Source organism: Morus notabilis, unplaced genomic scaffold, assembly GCF_000414095.1.
Source record: "Morus notabilis unplaced genomic scaffold, ASM41409v2 Scaffold175, whole genome shotgun sequence".
Taxonomy (NCBI): Eukaryota; Viridiplantae; Streptophyta; class Magnoliopsida; order Rosales; family Moraceae; genus Morus; species Morus notabilis.
The window spans coordinates 93,898-109,186 of NW_010365332.1; the positions used below are offsets into that span (position 1 = coordinate 93,898).

At 29.2% G+C, this 15,289-nt stretch overlaps 1 protein-coding gene across 1 annotated transcript; it reads left to right on the plus strand.

Moving 5' to 3' along the window:
* On the plus strand, positions 1-966 carry LOC21392929. The gene is made up of 2 exons (XM_010107880.2): positions 1-163; positions 706-966. Exons 1-2 carry the CDS (start codon positions 29-31, stop codon positions 964-966), a joined length of 396 nt encoding a protein of 131 aa, XP_010106182.1. The 5' UTR covers positions 1-28.
* The last annotated feature ends 14,323 nt before the right edge of the window (positions 967-15,289 follow it).

The window sequence follows — 15,289 nt, forward strand, 5'->3', positions numbered from 1 at the left end:
AAAGATAGGGATTTGAATAACAAACGATATGGATTTTTTAACAAAGAGAGCTTTTTTAAGTGCTTCAAAATCAAAATCCCTGTTTAAAGGCCATTCCAGAAGTACTAGTGCTGTTAGCTTTTCCAGGACTTGCTTTTCTTCCGGTGCTTATGAACGCGTAGAGGTATATCTTCACTATTTTTTCTGTTCTTTTTCTTTTTTTTTGGTAAAACTTAATGTCTATTTACTCCTGTATTTTCAATCTTATGCACTTTTTTTTTTTTTTCTGTACGTATATTCTCTTATAACCCATGAAAACACTTTTCAAATTAGTAAAAGAGTGGATTTTTTTCCCGAGGAGAAAAATAATGAATTATATCCGGTTTCTTATATTGTAGGGATTACATATATATTAAGTTTGGAAAATATTTTCTTCAATTTAGCAATACAAATAACTAGTGAGATCATTTTAAAATTTGCATGTATATTAAAATTGAGTTTTCTATTTGACAATAAAAAATAGAACTACATGTGGTTTTTTTTTTTTTCAACAATAAAGACTTGTAATTATCTTTTCATTGAATTAAATAAAAATTATATGTAACATAATTTTTTTTTTTTTTTTTTTTGAAGCGGCGAGTTAGCCTTGGTTGAATATCTTAGAAGTTAGAAGTCATTTTATGATTTTTATTATTATTAGTTTTTTTTTTACTCACATTGTTATAGGGATTAAGCGGCTATGAAGGGAAAGCAAGAGGACAAGGCCAAGGGTCCTTAGGAGCTACAAAGATAGCAGAAAACCTCGGACACATGGCAAAGGAAACAACGGACAAAGCTTGGGACTCCGCTAGAAACACCACTCAGAATGTTCAAGACACGTTGGTCGCCGCCGCCGATGAGAATGTCGTCGACACGACCGAGTACAGAGCCATTGAAGACCTCGAGAACTCTGCACAAGGCAACGCCCATTTTGGGACTCAAACATAGTACTATTCTATTTAGGTGACGTTTGTTTTAAGATTCTATGTCATAGGATCATCGTTCACATGTCTGTTACATTATTATTTTTTTTTATAAAAGTTTATATTTTAAAAATCAGAATCATAAATCATAATTCTTGTGTTTATTTTATTTAAGTGACTTTGTTTTAAGGTTTTACATAGTTTAGGATCCATGTCTGCTACATTATTTTTTTTCATAAAAAATTTATATTTTAAAAATCAGAATCATAAATCATAATTTTTTAACTTCGTTTGTTTGATAGTTATTTGACAATTGTTTTTGGTTAATTATAAGGGCTGGTTTAGGCCTTAGCTAGTAGTAATGTTGGATTATCATGGGGAGAGTTTGGTTAGTTTGTCATAGAGAGAAGAATCTTAAGATAATTTAGGTATTGTTCATTTTATCGATTTGAATTTTAAGTTTTTATAGTAAAAAGTTCTTAGAAAATGTCACATCTAATTTTTTTTGTTATAATAAAATTTTTTTTAAAAATGTCACGTCTCATCTCAAATTGAAAATTCGAATCCGCAAAGTTAATGTATAGTTTTAGTTTGGGCCGTTCATCTTATTTTTTGCTTTTGGCTAAAGAAAGAACGATCTTATTTCTGGAGAGGCTCTTTAAACTTTTACTTTTTTTTTCCTTTTTTCCACTTTGTCTTACTTCATGTACGTTATCGGGAAATGTGATCAATATCTTCGGAATGCAAACTTTTTTTTTTTAATTGAGAGTCTAAATCTACATGTAAGATGTTATATATAAGACATAGGATTTTTGCCATGATCAAAGTCAAATTCATAATCAACAAAATAAAAAGGAAAACAAAAAAAAAAAACCCTAATTCATAAGGACATGGCAAGCGTAATATTTGATCCCTGAAATAACTTATGGCAATATGTCAATATATATGAAACAGAATAATTTGTATGAATGATTGAATTAGAAGTTTACAAGAACATATATAATGACAAATCGACGGGCGAACTAACTTTTTAATTCAGTTGGCGCGTTTGTTTTATTTCTTTTATGTCCCACATGAGATAGGTACAATGTAATATTCTTATTGAGTACATATAGCTCCGTTTATTGAGTACATATAGCTCCGTTTACTTTATTAATTTAAAGTTTTTAATTCGTTTAGTTTATTAATAAAGTTTTTAATTTTAGTTGAGATGTGATTTTATGTGAGAGTTTTTTATTATATTATAAAAGTTAGATTTAATTATTTTTTAAAACTTTTTACTGTAGTAAAATTCGAATTCTAAACTTGAATCGGTGAAATGAATAGGGCTATAGATGATTTTTGGCCAAAATTACAGTGTACAAGTCTAAGATCTCATTCGTTTTGTGGATTTAAATTTTTAATTCGAGTTGAGATTTGATATTTTTTAAAAAATTTTAATTATAACAAAAAAAATTAAATGTTAAATTTTTTAAAAAATTTTTAAATTCTAAAAATTTAAAATTTAAAATTTGTATAAATTAAATGAACGAGGTATAAAAAAAAAAAAAAAAAAGTAAGCAGGCAGGTGTAGGCTTATTCTTGGTGTGTTTGCGATGCTCTCCAGTCTCCTCTTTTATTGCCACAGAGTTTCTTGATTTTCGTGCTTTTACTCTTTGTTTTTTTCCTCGAGAAATGTCAAACGTCTTCCTCCGCAAATGCGGCGTAATTACAACTTCGTGGGATCCATACATACTTGATTCGCAACAAACAAAATAATTTTCCTCCTTTTTTTTTTTTTGACTGCAAAACAAATAAAATCAATTGAAACAACAAGAATGGAAACAAGCATTCGTCCGAAGCAGAAGCATTCAAGTGATTTTTTTTTTTCATTTCATTTCATTAAAGCATTTTACCTTATGGTTGGTTCAACCTTTTGAATTAGGTCTCATTTATTTTACCAATTCGAATTTTTAATTTCAATTTTGTTACAGTTAAAAGTTCTCACAAAAAGTTACATTTAATTTTTTTATTACAGTGAAAAGTTTTCACATAAAAGCACATCTAAATTCAAATTTAAAACTAAAATCTGTGAACTAAACGATACCTAAATAATTTAAGTCAAATTAATTTAAATTAGTATTTGTTTTAGAAATGAAGAGAGACCATTTAAACTATCAACTATGACTTAAATGGTTGATTTTCTTTTTCAAAATTTTTTTAAGTTTAACCATTGTTTTTTTTTTACAATTATTTTATTTATTTCATTCTAAATAATTAATTGTTATTGTAACCTTTCATTTTTTTCTTATTAATTGAATGAAACTTATTTATTTTTTACTAAAGTGACAAATAATATTTTTTACTGTGTTAATTGGTATATTTCGTTTTTTTTTTGTATTTTAAATTTATTTTTAAAAATAAAGAGGGATCATTTAAACTATCAATTGTGATTCAAATAGTTGATTTTTTTTTTTTGTATTTTCTTTTCCTATATGTTCATAGTGAAGAGAGGAACAATTTCACATACACATTTAAATATGTCGTTTATAATGAGATTTTATAACATTTTTTTGTAAAACTCTAATGATAGTTTTTATAACTCTATCTAAACACAATTCAAATTACAATTTATTTGCATATCTAAACACCAGTTTGAATCATAATTCAAATCATCACAATTCAGATTCTACAATTCAAACGAACTCACTACAATTTGAACGATGAACCACAAAGGCCTTAGTGTATTCTAATAATAATATAAAATTTCCCTAAAAAATAAACTAATGAAGATAGCAAAAATATACACTTATACAGAAGAAAGAAAGCATTCCAATCCCTCCAATACAAGTCTGTCTTCACCTTCTTCAGAATTATTTTTAATCACAATAAAAATTAGAAATTGTTAAAAGAAACTCGATTCAATGAATTAATAGAGCATTATAAACAATAAATTAGCTATCTTAAAGTCACCCTGATATTAATAAAAAATCATTTTTGTTAAATAATTGGTTGTAATTCTTTTATTGATCATAAGTTAAATGGAGGTTAAAAGCAATATTCATCTATCACAATATAAATTAATTTCTTCTTTAAAAAAAAGAATTTGTACCTTTTTTCCAACGGCCTCACTTTCATTAATTGCTATGTTAAATTGACATTAAATTAAATATTTTGAAAAATAAAAATTTTGCACATGGGCATCTGGGGTAAGTTGAAAGAATTCTTTGTTTAATTAAATCAATATAAGACTCACTTTGTTATATAATAATGCATTTATTTTTTATAGATGTAAAACTACTGTGTATAGGAGCTATCCGAAACTATATTTTTACAGATAAAAGTCATATTGATTAAAAGATCCATTAAAAGCACTACATGATTAAAGCCCCAACTAACTCCATGAAAAAAAAGTCATATTATAATTTCTAATCATAAACAAGAAACTTAGGCCCGTTTAATTCGTTGATTCGAGTTTTTAATTCGAGTTGAGATGTGATTTTATGTGAGAATTTTTTACTGTAGTAAAAAAGTTAAAAGTGATTGTTTGTGAGAATTTTTTACTGTAGCAAAACTCAAATTTTAAACTCGAATCAGCGAAATGAACGGAACCTTAATGACTATGTACCTTTTCCAATACTCATGTGTAAAAAATTGATGACTTCCCCAAAACATATTAAATGAAAATATGCAAAAATTTATAATTTATTTTTACCTGAAAATCACTAAATTATGATATGAGTATATATAATGCAATATACGTGTTTGCCGTCTAATAATAATTCCACACTTAACTTTACTATGAAGTGATGAGTAATATAATAATAATAAAATGCAACACATATACCTCATTTAAAAACAAGGGCACGTGCTTCAGCACGTGCCTGAGCCCATGTGGTGCTCGAACCCTGCAAGACGATCAGAGTAAACATTGTTGACAATGACAGAGCTGGGGGGCAATGGCCCCCTAGCTTTTTTTTTTCCTTTTTTTAATATAATAATTTTAATTTTAATATAATAGATATGTGTATAAATTAAACTTAATTCTGTTATAAATTAATAGTTCTTTACATTTTATTAGAGTAACTATTTAGATTTTAAAAAAATAAAATATTTAATTTTATTAAGTCTATAAATATTAGTATAATCTTAATAAAATTTTTTCTTTACTCCCTACCGATAAATCTTGATTCCGTCACTGATTGCTGAGTGTATTTAGGTATTTAACTTTGTAAGACTCACGGGTGGGCTACAAAGTAATGAAGCTCTTATAATTCTCTATGCTTATAATGTTCTAAAGTCATTTATTCATTTTCTAAATTGTTAAATGGAGACACATACAAATATGAGTGCTTATATTGTCCCTTTGTTCTAAATCGATAAGTTTATAACATAATACGAAGTAACTAATTCATAATGACATGTGTTGACGTGATATTTGACGAGCACATAACAGGTCTAAAATATACTAGTTTTTTAAGGTATAAAGTGTACTTGATTATTTCTTAAAAACAAAATTTTGTAAAAGAAAGTAACAATAAGTTATTCATGTTATTATGAATAAATCAATTAAACAAGCTATAATTCTGTTGATCTTTTTTTTTTTTAGAAAAAGAAAAAAAAACATTTTGTTTAATACTTTTGACTTTTAATTACATCAATATTATAACTTTTGAATTTTGAATAAAATAAATAATAATATTACTAGATAATTTTATGGTTTTATAGTCTTCTATATTTCAAAGTGAATTAAATTCAATTATCTTTTGAAAAACGAAATGAAAAAGATACAAATTAAAAAAAAAAAGGAGAAAAAGTAAAGTAGAAAGACATATTTTTGGTTCATAAGCAAGGTCCAAACCACCCACACGAGGGTGGACGGCAACCTCACTTGATTCTTTTTATTATTTTAATTTTTTTATAAAGGAAAGTAGACTATGGGTCAGGATTTTTATCCCTTACTTTTGATTAATAATTTTTTAGTCAAATAATTATACTAATAAAAGGGTATTAATCAAGAATAAAATATAAAACTCCATACTCATGCACTCTTAAGAAAATTTTGTAATTTTCTCTTGTGTTTATATGAATGTACTTAAATTTATATTTTGTCCCTCTAAAATTTTATCTCTTTATTTACCCCACTTTATTAGTTCAGTAATGTGACTGATATATACTATGCATGCCACAAAAAATGGGTGAGGATTAAGGGGTGGTCTTCTCGTCAACTTGCCTTGCGAATAAAATCGTTCACCATACTCACCTCATGAATCCGCATCAATTGACGGGTTACAAGGCGGATTTTTCAATTACGGGTTCGGAGTATTCGCGATGTCCATTTATCCGATTAGTTATTTTAATTATAAAATAAAAAAATAAATAATTGAAAAATACAACATATAAAATATTACCTTAAAAAAATGTAGTTTAAAATTTTCATATATATTATGTAATCGATTATACTTAAAATTATATACTATAGCATATTATACATAATATATCTATTTTTAATATATGATATAATTAAATAGGTTGGGTAAACTGAGAATAAGGTCGGGGACCTCTAAATTCATCTCCGCCCTGCAATCCGCGACAGGTTAAAATTTTAACTCGTTTACAATCCGTGATAGGTTAAAATTTTAACTCGTTTACAATCCACATCATTTTAAAGTGGATTTTCTCAACCCGTTTAATATGGATCCCCGCGAATAAATGGGTTAACAGGTAAAATTACTATCCCTAGTGAGGATCGACTTTTACCACAGGTGAAAAAACTATCATGTTCTCTGTGGCATGTGGCAGAAAAATAATTAAACTAAAACGACTAAAGTATCCTCTTTTTACCCTATCGTGACGATGGAGATTCAGGATCTCCTTCGTGTGGAAAGAGATCTCAACAGAATCTCCCTTCATGCGGTGGCCACATGGAGGAGATCTCCAGATCTCCACATGATTCCTTCATGCCAGAAAGATCTCCCTCGCCGAGGAAGATCGATGATCAGACCTTTCCTTTTTTTTTTCCTTATTTTCTCTTTTTTTTCTTCTTATTTTCTCTTTTTTTTTTTCTTCATTATGGTGTCTTCACCATACCAAGGTTCTTGCTTTGCTAAGCAACGGGTCGCGGTTTCCATCAATTCTTGAAGATCTTGGATCATCTCCTATATTTAGCTACGGGTTTCGTCACATTGTTGGTGGGGTTCGTATCAGTTGGTATCAGAGCCAGGTTCGTCAAGTTTTGCTATCTTTTATTTATTTATTACGTTTTCTTTCTTTATCAAAAAAATAATAATAATCGCACATTAGGGTTAGGGTTTTCTCAATTCAAAAAAAAAAAAAAAGAGAAAACGATTAACCATCCCTTCCTTGTTTTGAATTTGAGTCCAAACCCTATTGCTGAATTTGAATTCAACTAGGGTTTTACAAAGTCGAAAAAAAAAATTCGGGAAAAGAAGCAACCTCACGAAAACTGCTATAACTTTTGATTCAGGAATCGTTATGGGACGTATAATATATCAAATCGAAGATCTTTTCGAGCCCTACATAATATATCTATTTTAAATATATAATATAATTAAATGGGTCAGGTAAACAGGGAATAAGGTCGGGGATCTCTAAATCCGTCTCCGCCCCGTAATTTGCGACGGGTTAAAATTTTAACTCGTTTACAATCCGCATCCTTTTAAAGTGGATTTTTTCTACTCCATTTAATGCGGATCCCCACAGATAAATGGGTTAACAGGTAAAATTACCATCCCTAATGAGGATCGACTTTTACCATAGGTGAAAAAACTATCAGGTTCTCTGTGGCATGTGGCAGAAAAATAATTAAACTAAAACAACTAAAGTATCCTCTTTTTACCCTATCGCGGCGATGGAGATTCAGGATCTCCTTCATGTGGAAAGAGATCTCAACATAATCTCCCTTCACGCGGTGGCCATATGGAGGAGATGTCCAGATCTCCACATGGTTCGTTCATGCCAAAAAGATCTCCCTCGCCGGGGAAGATCGATGATCAAACCTTTCCTTTTTTTTTCTTCATTATGGTTTTGTGGATTTTTGTTTTTTTTATCTGTTATGATTTTAGTGGATTTTATGATTTTTATCCTAGTTATCATCGGTAACTGGCCATTATACTAATTGTCGCGCCAGTGCAATTGTCATAGGTCTAAACTTATTTTCCACTCGTTAACAGCCCAGGTTTTATCAGTCCGCTGCTGGACCCTTATTACCTACAGGTGATGAGCATTTTCATTTTTATGGTCGAAACTCTTTTTGTAAAAACGTTGGGATTCGAACCCTAAACTGTGAATGAGAGAAACTTATGACTTATTCAGTTCGTTAATTTGAGTTTAAATGTTAATTTATATTAGCGCTTTTTACTGTAATAAAAAAGTTAAATATGATTGTTTCTTAAAATTTTTTACTGTACTAAAACTCGAATCGATAAAATAAACGGAGCATTAATGCAAATATCCTTGCCACCATCACCATGCCAACACCAACTGTAGTTATACGCTTGTTCGCAGCATTTTGATTATAAAAACCATCACATTTTTTCCATTATTTATATTCAAGATGCATATCGTGTCGTGCCGTTAGACTGGCCAGCCCAACCAGTGTTTCTAATGCAGTAATACCGACGTACCTCCTAACATTTTGATGCCCTGTATGCGCCGCACACAAGACGACAATCCTAATATCTTAGCGAGTATATCCCCACTACAGAAAGTTGCAAGTAATATGTCGTACAGGTAAAAAGAAAAAGAAAAAAAAAAAGGAAAGTAAAAGAAAGAGAAGAAGAAGGTTCTTATTTGGTTGTCGGACTTGCATGTGAGTTGAAAAAGAAATTCCGGAACCGGATACTAACTCTATCTTGCTCCAAAAAAATTGATGAACAAAAGATTTTGCTCATGAGATGATAGATATATAGAGAGAAAGAGAGCGATCAAAAGGAAAATGCAAATATTGAAAAGCAGTTCAAGAATGCAATCAAAAAGCATGAATCTCAAGAAAGAGCCAAATGACGAGATCTCAAGCGGGATTGAAAATGACTTATAGCATCACCAAAATAGAAAGGCGAAAGCTATTCATGGGCAAGAAACAAAAACCAAGTGAGGATGGGTATAAATGTGGGCTACGTACACACATTTCCTATCAAAGTTCAAATGCTTAATTTGGGACCAATTAGTACAAGATTGAAAGGTGACATAGCTAGCTAGTGCACCTCCACTTTGTCTTGCAGCTGTATCTCATTCCTTTAGACGGATACCTATAAGCTTTTTTTTTTTTTTTGAGTAAAGGACAAGAGAGAACGAAGGGAATCAAAAATATCTAGATCATCTCAACTAGGTCGGAATCCATTAAACCAGAATCCTATGAGCTAATTGCCTCCTCCTTCTTTCGAGATAGATCAAGGTTACTTAGGGTTCGTTTAGTTTGCTGATTCGAGTTGAGATGTAACTTTTGTGAGAGTTTTTTGATGTAGCAAAAAAGTAAGATGTGACTGTTTCTGAGAGCTTTTTACTGTAACAAAACTCGAATTCTAAACTCAAATCGGTGAAATGAACGATACCTTAATGATAGGGAAACTTGTGGGTCTTGGGGTCCAGCGGGTTATAGTGGGATTTTTAAAATCTGCCACGGAATGTTAAGGCCAGGGTTGCTTTTCTGCTCCTACTCTAGGTTTACTGAGATTTTATTTATGTATTGATGACCCTTTTCCGTACTCGATTTGGGATTGTTCGAAGATTGATTAATGGTCTGTTTAGTTCGTTGATTCGAGTTTTTAATTCGAGTTGAGATGTAATTTTATGTGAGAGCTTTTTACTGTAGCGAAAAAGTTAAATGTGACGGTTTCTGATAATTTTTTACTATAACAAAATTTGAATCGGTGAAATGAACAGGACCTAAAAACTCATTTGTTAAAGTGGTTCAAAATATGTTGAACCAAATTTTGGGTTGAACAGGTGTTTGTTAAAAGATTTGGAGGCCTATTATAAATCATTGATGTGACAAGTTGAACTATACATCCAAACAAAATTTCAATTTTATTCCCTTTTCAAACCACACTTAATCGTCAAACATCATCTTAAATTATTCAAACCACACTGTTCAAACTTTTATTTTAAACCAAAAAATTTTAAACCACCGTATTAATTTCGAACTTGTTTACCTAATGAACCCTAAGGATTTGGAGTATGCAAATGTTTGGTTGTGATAAAATTTTTCATTATTATTTATTTTATTTATCTTTTTGTTGGGAATTGGCGGGATGTTACTTCTTTGTTGCACAATATGAACCCAAAACTTATCGCATATTTGGGAAAATCAAAACAGCCCATGGAAATAATATATATATATATATATTAATAATAAATCTTTATCTTCCTTATTATATGAATTAACAAAAAAAAAAAAAAAAAAACAGCTGCAACAACAACAACAACGAAAAGGTTCATTGAAATGCTAAAAGAAAGAAAAACGTACGTTTGTATAAGATTCATTTATGTAGGGTTTGTTTAGTTCGCTAATTCGAGTTTTTAATTTGAATTGAGATGTGATTTTATGTAAAAACTTTTTACTGTAGCAAATACTAAATATGTTAGATGCGACTGTTTCTGAGAACTTTTTACTGTAACAAAACTCGAATTAGTAAAATAAACGGAACCATAGTCTCACTAACTTCTTTTCCTATCATTTTGACTATCTAATGAGACCACAGCGATTAAGAGTCTAAAATCACAACAATCTAAGCTATATTTGACTCATGCTTTAATTAGTCTCACCGCAGATAATAGAAATCAATACATTAAAATATGATAAGTAAGCGAGTTCTAATAAGTACTCGTCATTCGTCGTTATACTGTCACCACGGGTGATTCATTCATGTCTCAATATTGATATTTATGCTTATATGATATGTACCAGTTGGAAAGTTACAGCTTACAATTATCGACAAACTAGAGAGGAATCCAGGAAAGAAGTAAACGTTGGGACCAAAATCCAACTTAATATATTGAGAGCGATAACCACATTATATTATACATGTTCGCGAAGAAGACATTTACCATGTTGAATTGATTCCGTTTCTATTTTTCATGTTTTTCGAGAAAAAAAAAATAAAAATGTTTTTAAAGTGATGTTTGGCTCAATAAAGACAAAAAACGAATTGAAAATGCTTTTTTAATTTAGTGTAAAATGAGAGAAATGAAAAAATGACTTTTAGTCGTTTTTTATTTTTTGTTTTCGTTTTCTCCTCTCTCGAGCAGAGAGGGGGAGAGAGACATTAACGAGTTTTTTATACTGAAAATAATCTCTTGATAAAACTACCAAACGCATTTTTAAAAATGATTTCTGTCTGAGATTGAAAACGTTTTCATTTTCATTTTTATACAAAAAAATAAAATTATTTTAAAACGAGTTTTAAACGCGCCCATTGACTCTTGCGATGGAGCTGAGGGAGGAGAAAACAAAAGTGACGCGGAAGCTGGTGCAACTCACCTTGGACCACATCTATATATACTCGAATCGCCCTTACGTTAGTGGCCAAAGAAGAAAAACATCCATTTCAAAGGTTTCATGTCCAAATCAACGTATACCCAGGAAAAAAAAAAAAAAAGAAGCTGTCCCTTTTAGTAGAACAATTGATCTTCACTGAATTTTTTTGTTGTTGTACCAAATTCTTTATTTAAATAGCTAAAATGCTGCCAAAATTTAAGCTCAATCATATAGGATCTCTTTAAAAACATCTACAATACAATGTTATAGTTGATGTGTCAATAACAAATATAAAATTTGAGTTTAAAATATTCTCTAATACAATGCTATTTGTTGCGCCAAATTTGTCATATGTTATACTTAGTGTAAAAATTTACTACCTAGTATATGACAAATATGGCATTCGATTGTTGTTGGTTGATGTGTTTACTTTTTCTTTTAATCATTATAACTTTTATTTTCAAATTATTTTAAAATTAAAAATTTATTTTTACAATTTTCAAAGCTTAATAATTATAATAAAAACTAGATTTAGCATTTGAAATAATAACAACACAAATAAAAATAGAATGCCCAAATATACTATCATCACATTTTTAATGCCAACTATGCAATTGGCATTTGCCTTTGCATCGAAGATAGTCTAAGGACATGTCTACCTCATTCAAATTGAATATGAGTAATATTATTTTCTGGATGATGAAAGTTAACTTATAGAAGTTTAAGGGTTTAGAAATTTATCAAATAGACATATAGAAGTTGTCAATCTGAATAAGTACATAATTTTTTTATGCAAATAAAAAGAAAGAGAGAGGATCGAGAGATTTTATACATCCCAATGAAAATGACATCAAGACCTCCATCAAATCCCTCACTCACGAAGTATATTACATAAATGGGATTTTTATTGTTTTTTAGTTTAGAGAAAGTATAAAAAAATACAATTCATGGCGGAAAAAATCCAACTAAATAATATTTTTTTTATCAAAAAGCAAGTATGAATAAATTTTGCATTGGTCGTGCTTTAGTAAACTGCCCTCATAACTTTAAATTTTGACAATCAACCCCTTAAACTTATTAAAAAATTGTTGTAATGTGCCCTTATTTTATTAATTTGTTCAAATTTCTTTTTAGATTTAAGGGATTAAAAGTTGAGGAATTAAAAAGTTTGGGTGACATTTGAATTGGGATGATAGAATGTTTCATTGAACGTGCTTTTTAAGCACTAATTTAAAACAATCATTGTCAAATAGGGGATTATGCAACAATTTTATAAATTGAGGGGGTAACTTATCAAAATTAAAAGTTCATGAGACAATTTGATAAAACCGTACAAGTTCAGTGAGTAAATGTGTAAAATACCCTTTAATAAAATTTGAAGGTGCAGTTTTAATGAAATAAAAAATCAAACGTATACTTTCTGAATAAACTCAAAATATAAGGCACGAAAAGGTAAATCATTTAAGAATAAATCACGTAATGTTAAAAAAAAATGACATAAAATTTATTTAGCTGTTTGGAAGAAGAAAAAAGACATAAAATCATAAGATCACGAGGTTGTTAAGGACGCCATTTTAGACCTACAAATTTTGAAAATATTAGTTAAAGTATTAAAGAAAATATTTATTGGAATGGAAAGAGAACAAGAAGAATATACTTATTTTTATTTTTTTGAGATAAATGAAAGTTTTTGTTATAAATTCACTTCAAATTTTCAAATGAAATTGATCAAGTTGAAACTTATTTTGTAATTGTTGCAATCCTAACACTGTTGAACCTCACATAGGTGAGACTAATGGTAAATTACTGATGAAACTCTGATAATGAAAGACTAAAAATAATATACTTGTGAATAATAAATTACTGACAAAACTCTCATAAAGAGAGAGTTATAGGCCTCGTTCATTTCACCGATTCGAGTTTTCAGTTCTATGTTTCTACAGTAAAAAGCTCTCAGAAAATGTCATATCTAACTTTTTTTGCTACAGTGAAAAGCTCTCAGAAAATGTCACATCTCAGTTCGAATTGAAAACTCGAATCCGCGAAGTGAACGAGGCTAGAAAGTAACTTTTGAAACTCTCATACAGAGAGACTCCCAAATTAAAAAAAAAAAACTATAAAATGATTAGAAATATTAACAAGGGGAAAACTAAGAAGTTTTTTATCTACAGAAATGGGATTTGTTTAAAGAATTTATTTTAGTAAATGTCCCTAGTTTTGATAAATTAAACATTCACGTTCCTAGTAAATGTCCCTCCACTCATGAATAAGTATATTACGAAAGTATGTTTTTATTAAAAAAAAGGATGAACAGTTTTAAAATTTAGCAAAATTAGGGAGAAAGTTACTCAGAATACACGTTTTTCGTAGTGTATCATCCACGGTAATTTCTTTTTAAATTTTTTATGTTCAAAATAGCTGAAGATTTTTGCCTTCAGGGCTTGTGCTACTGGCAAATTTTTCTCGTTTAGAGCTAATTAAGTTAGAATTATTTTCCTTAGGGTTAATCTCATTGGTATCTTCTGAATTTTAGGGTGATTCTCAATTTACCTCTCAAACTTTAAGTACCCATTAAATTCTAAATTAATCCCTCTTAATCCCTTTGTTAAAATTTATGTTCAAAACAGATAAAAAAAAAAAAGAATTAAGTGTAGTCATTGGTTTTTTTTCTATTTGTTTTTAACAAAAATTCCAATAGAATGACCAAGTAATTAATCCCACTGCCTCCTCTTTTTCATATTTTCTAATAGAGATTCTTATATAAAACGGTTAAGTGCGATTACTATATTTAAATTTTAAGAGACAAACTGAGAATTTTTAAAATTTAAGATCAAACGAAAAATAATCTTAAAATTTAAGGCACTGGTAATAATATCTTATCATTTACATGCTATGCATAATAGTACTATAGATTGTAGAATTTCCTTTGACACAAAGGCCAAATAGATGCATCCAAAATGCAAAAGACTGGTAGTAATTTCTACGACTTTTTATGTACCAATGTATGTCCACATGTTACCATATGATTAGAAAGCTCAAAATTTTACCTTTAATAAAAAATTATATATTTACGACTATGAGAAATAAATAAAATTACTGGAAGAAGTAATGGACTACCGGAGACCCTACCCTATTTGAGGATAAATTGCACTGTACATCCTAAATTTTTAATCATTCACAAGTTGAAATTCAAATTTTTAAGTTTGATATTTTTTTTCCTAACTTGGGGTAAGAGAATTTTAACTGTAAATTGTGATGGAGATAGTCATGTATGAAATTATCGCTAGACTATACCTACAACCACTTAATTTTAGTATTTAGAATCATAAATTTTTCCCTTAAAAAAAAAAGAACCATAAAGTTTTCATTTATCATTGGCCCCCATCCAATTGATAACGGACATTAATTAGTAGATGATATTTATAGTGTCTAAAATATTAAAATTAAAAGGTTCATCTCCAACTTGTTAAGCAACGAAAAATTTGGGGTGCTATGATGAACTTACACTTTCTAATATTTATCAGGATCCTATTTGTTAAAACTAAAAGTTTGTAGTCAAAATTTGCAAACATGCACCATTCATTTTAAAGAGTACCAGTGCAATTATCTACTCCTTGCCACGCAACACTGAGTTTAATTAGTTCGCTGATTTAAGTTGAGATGTGATTTTATGTGAGAATTTTTTATTATAATAAAAAAATTAAATGTGACTATTTTAAAGAATTTTTTACTGTAATAAAACTCAAATCGGTGAATTAAACAAGACAAGATGATGCACAACAAATTCTCGTAAAAAGGTATAACAAAAAAAAAAAAAAAAAAAAAAAAAAAAAAAAAACAAAAAAAAAAAAAAAAATTAAAGAAAAGGAGA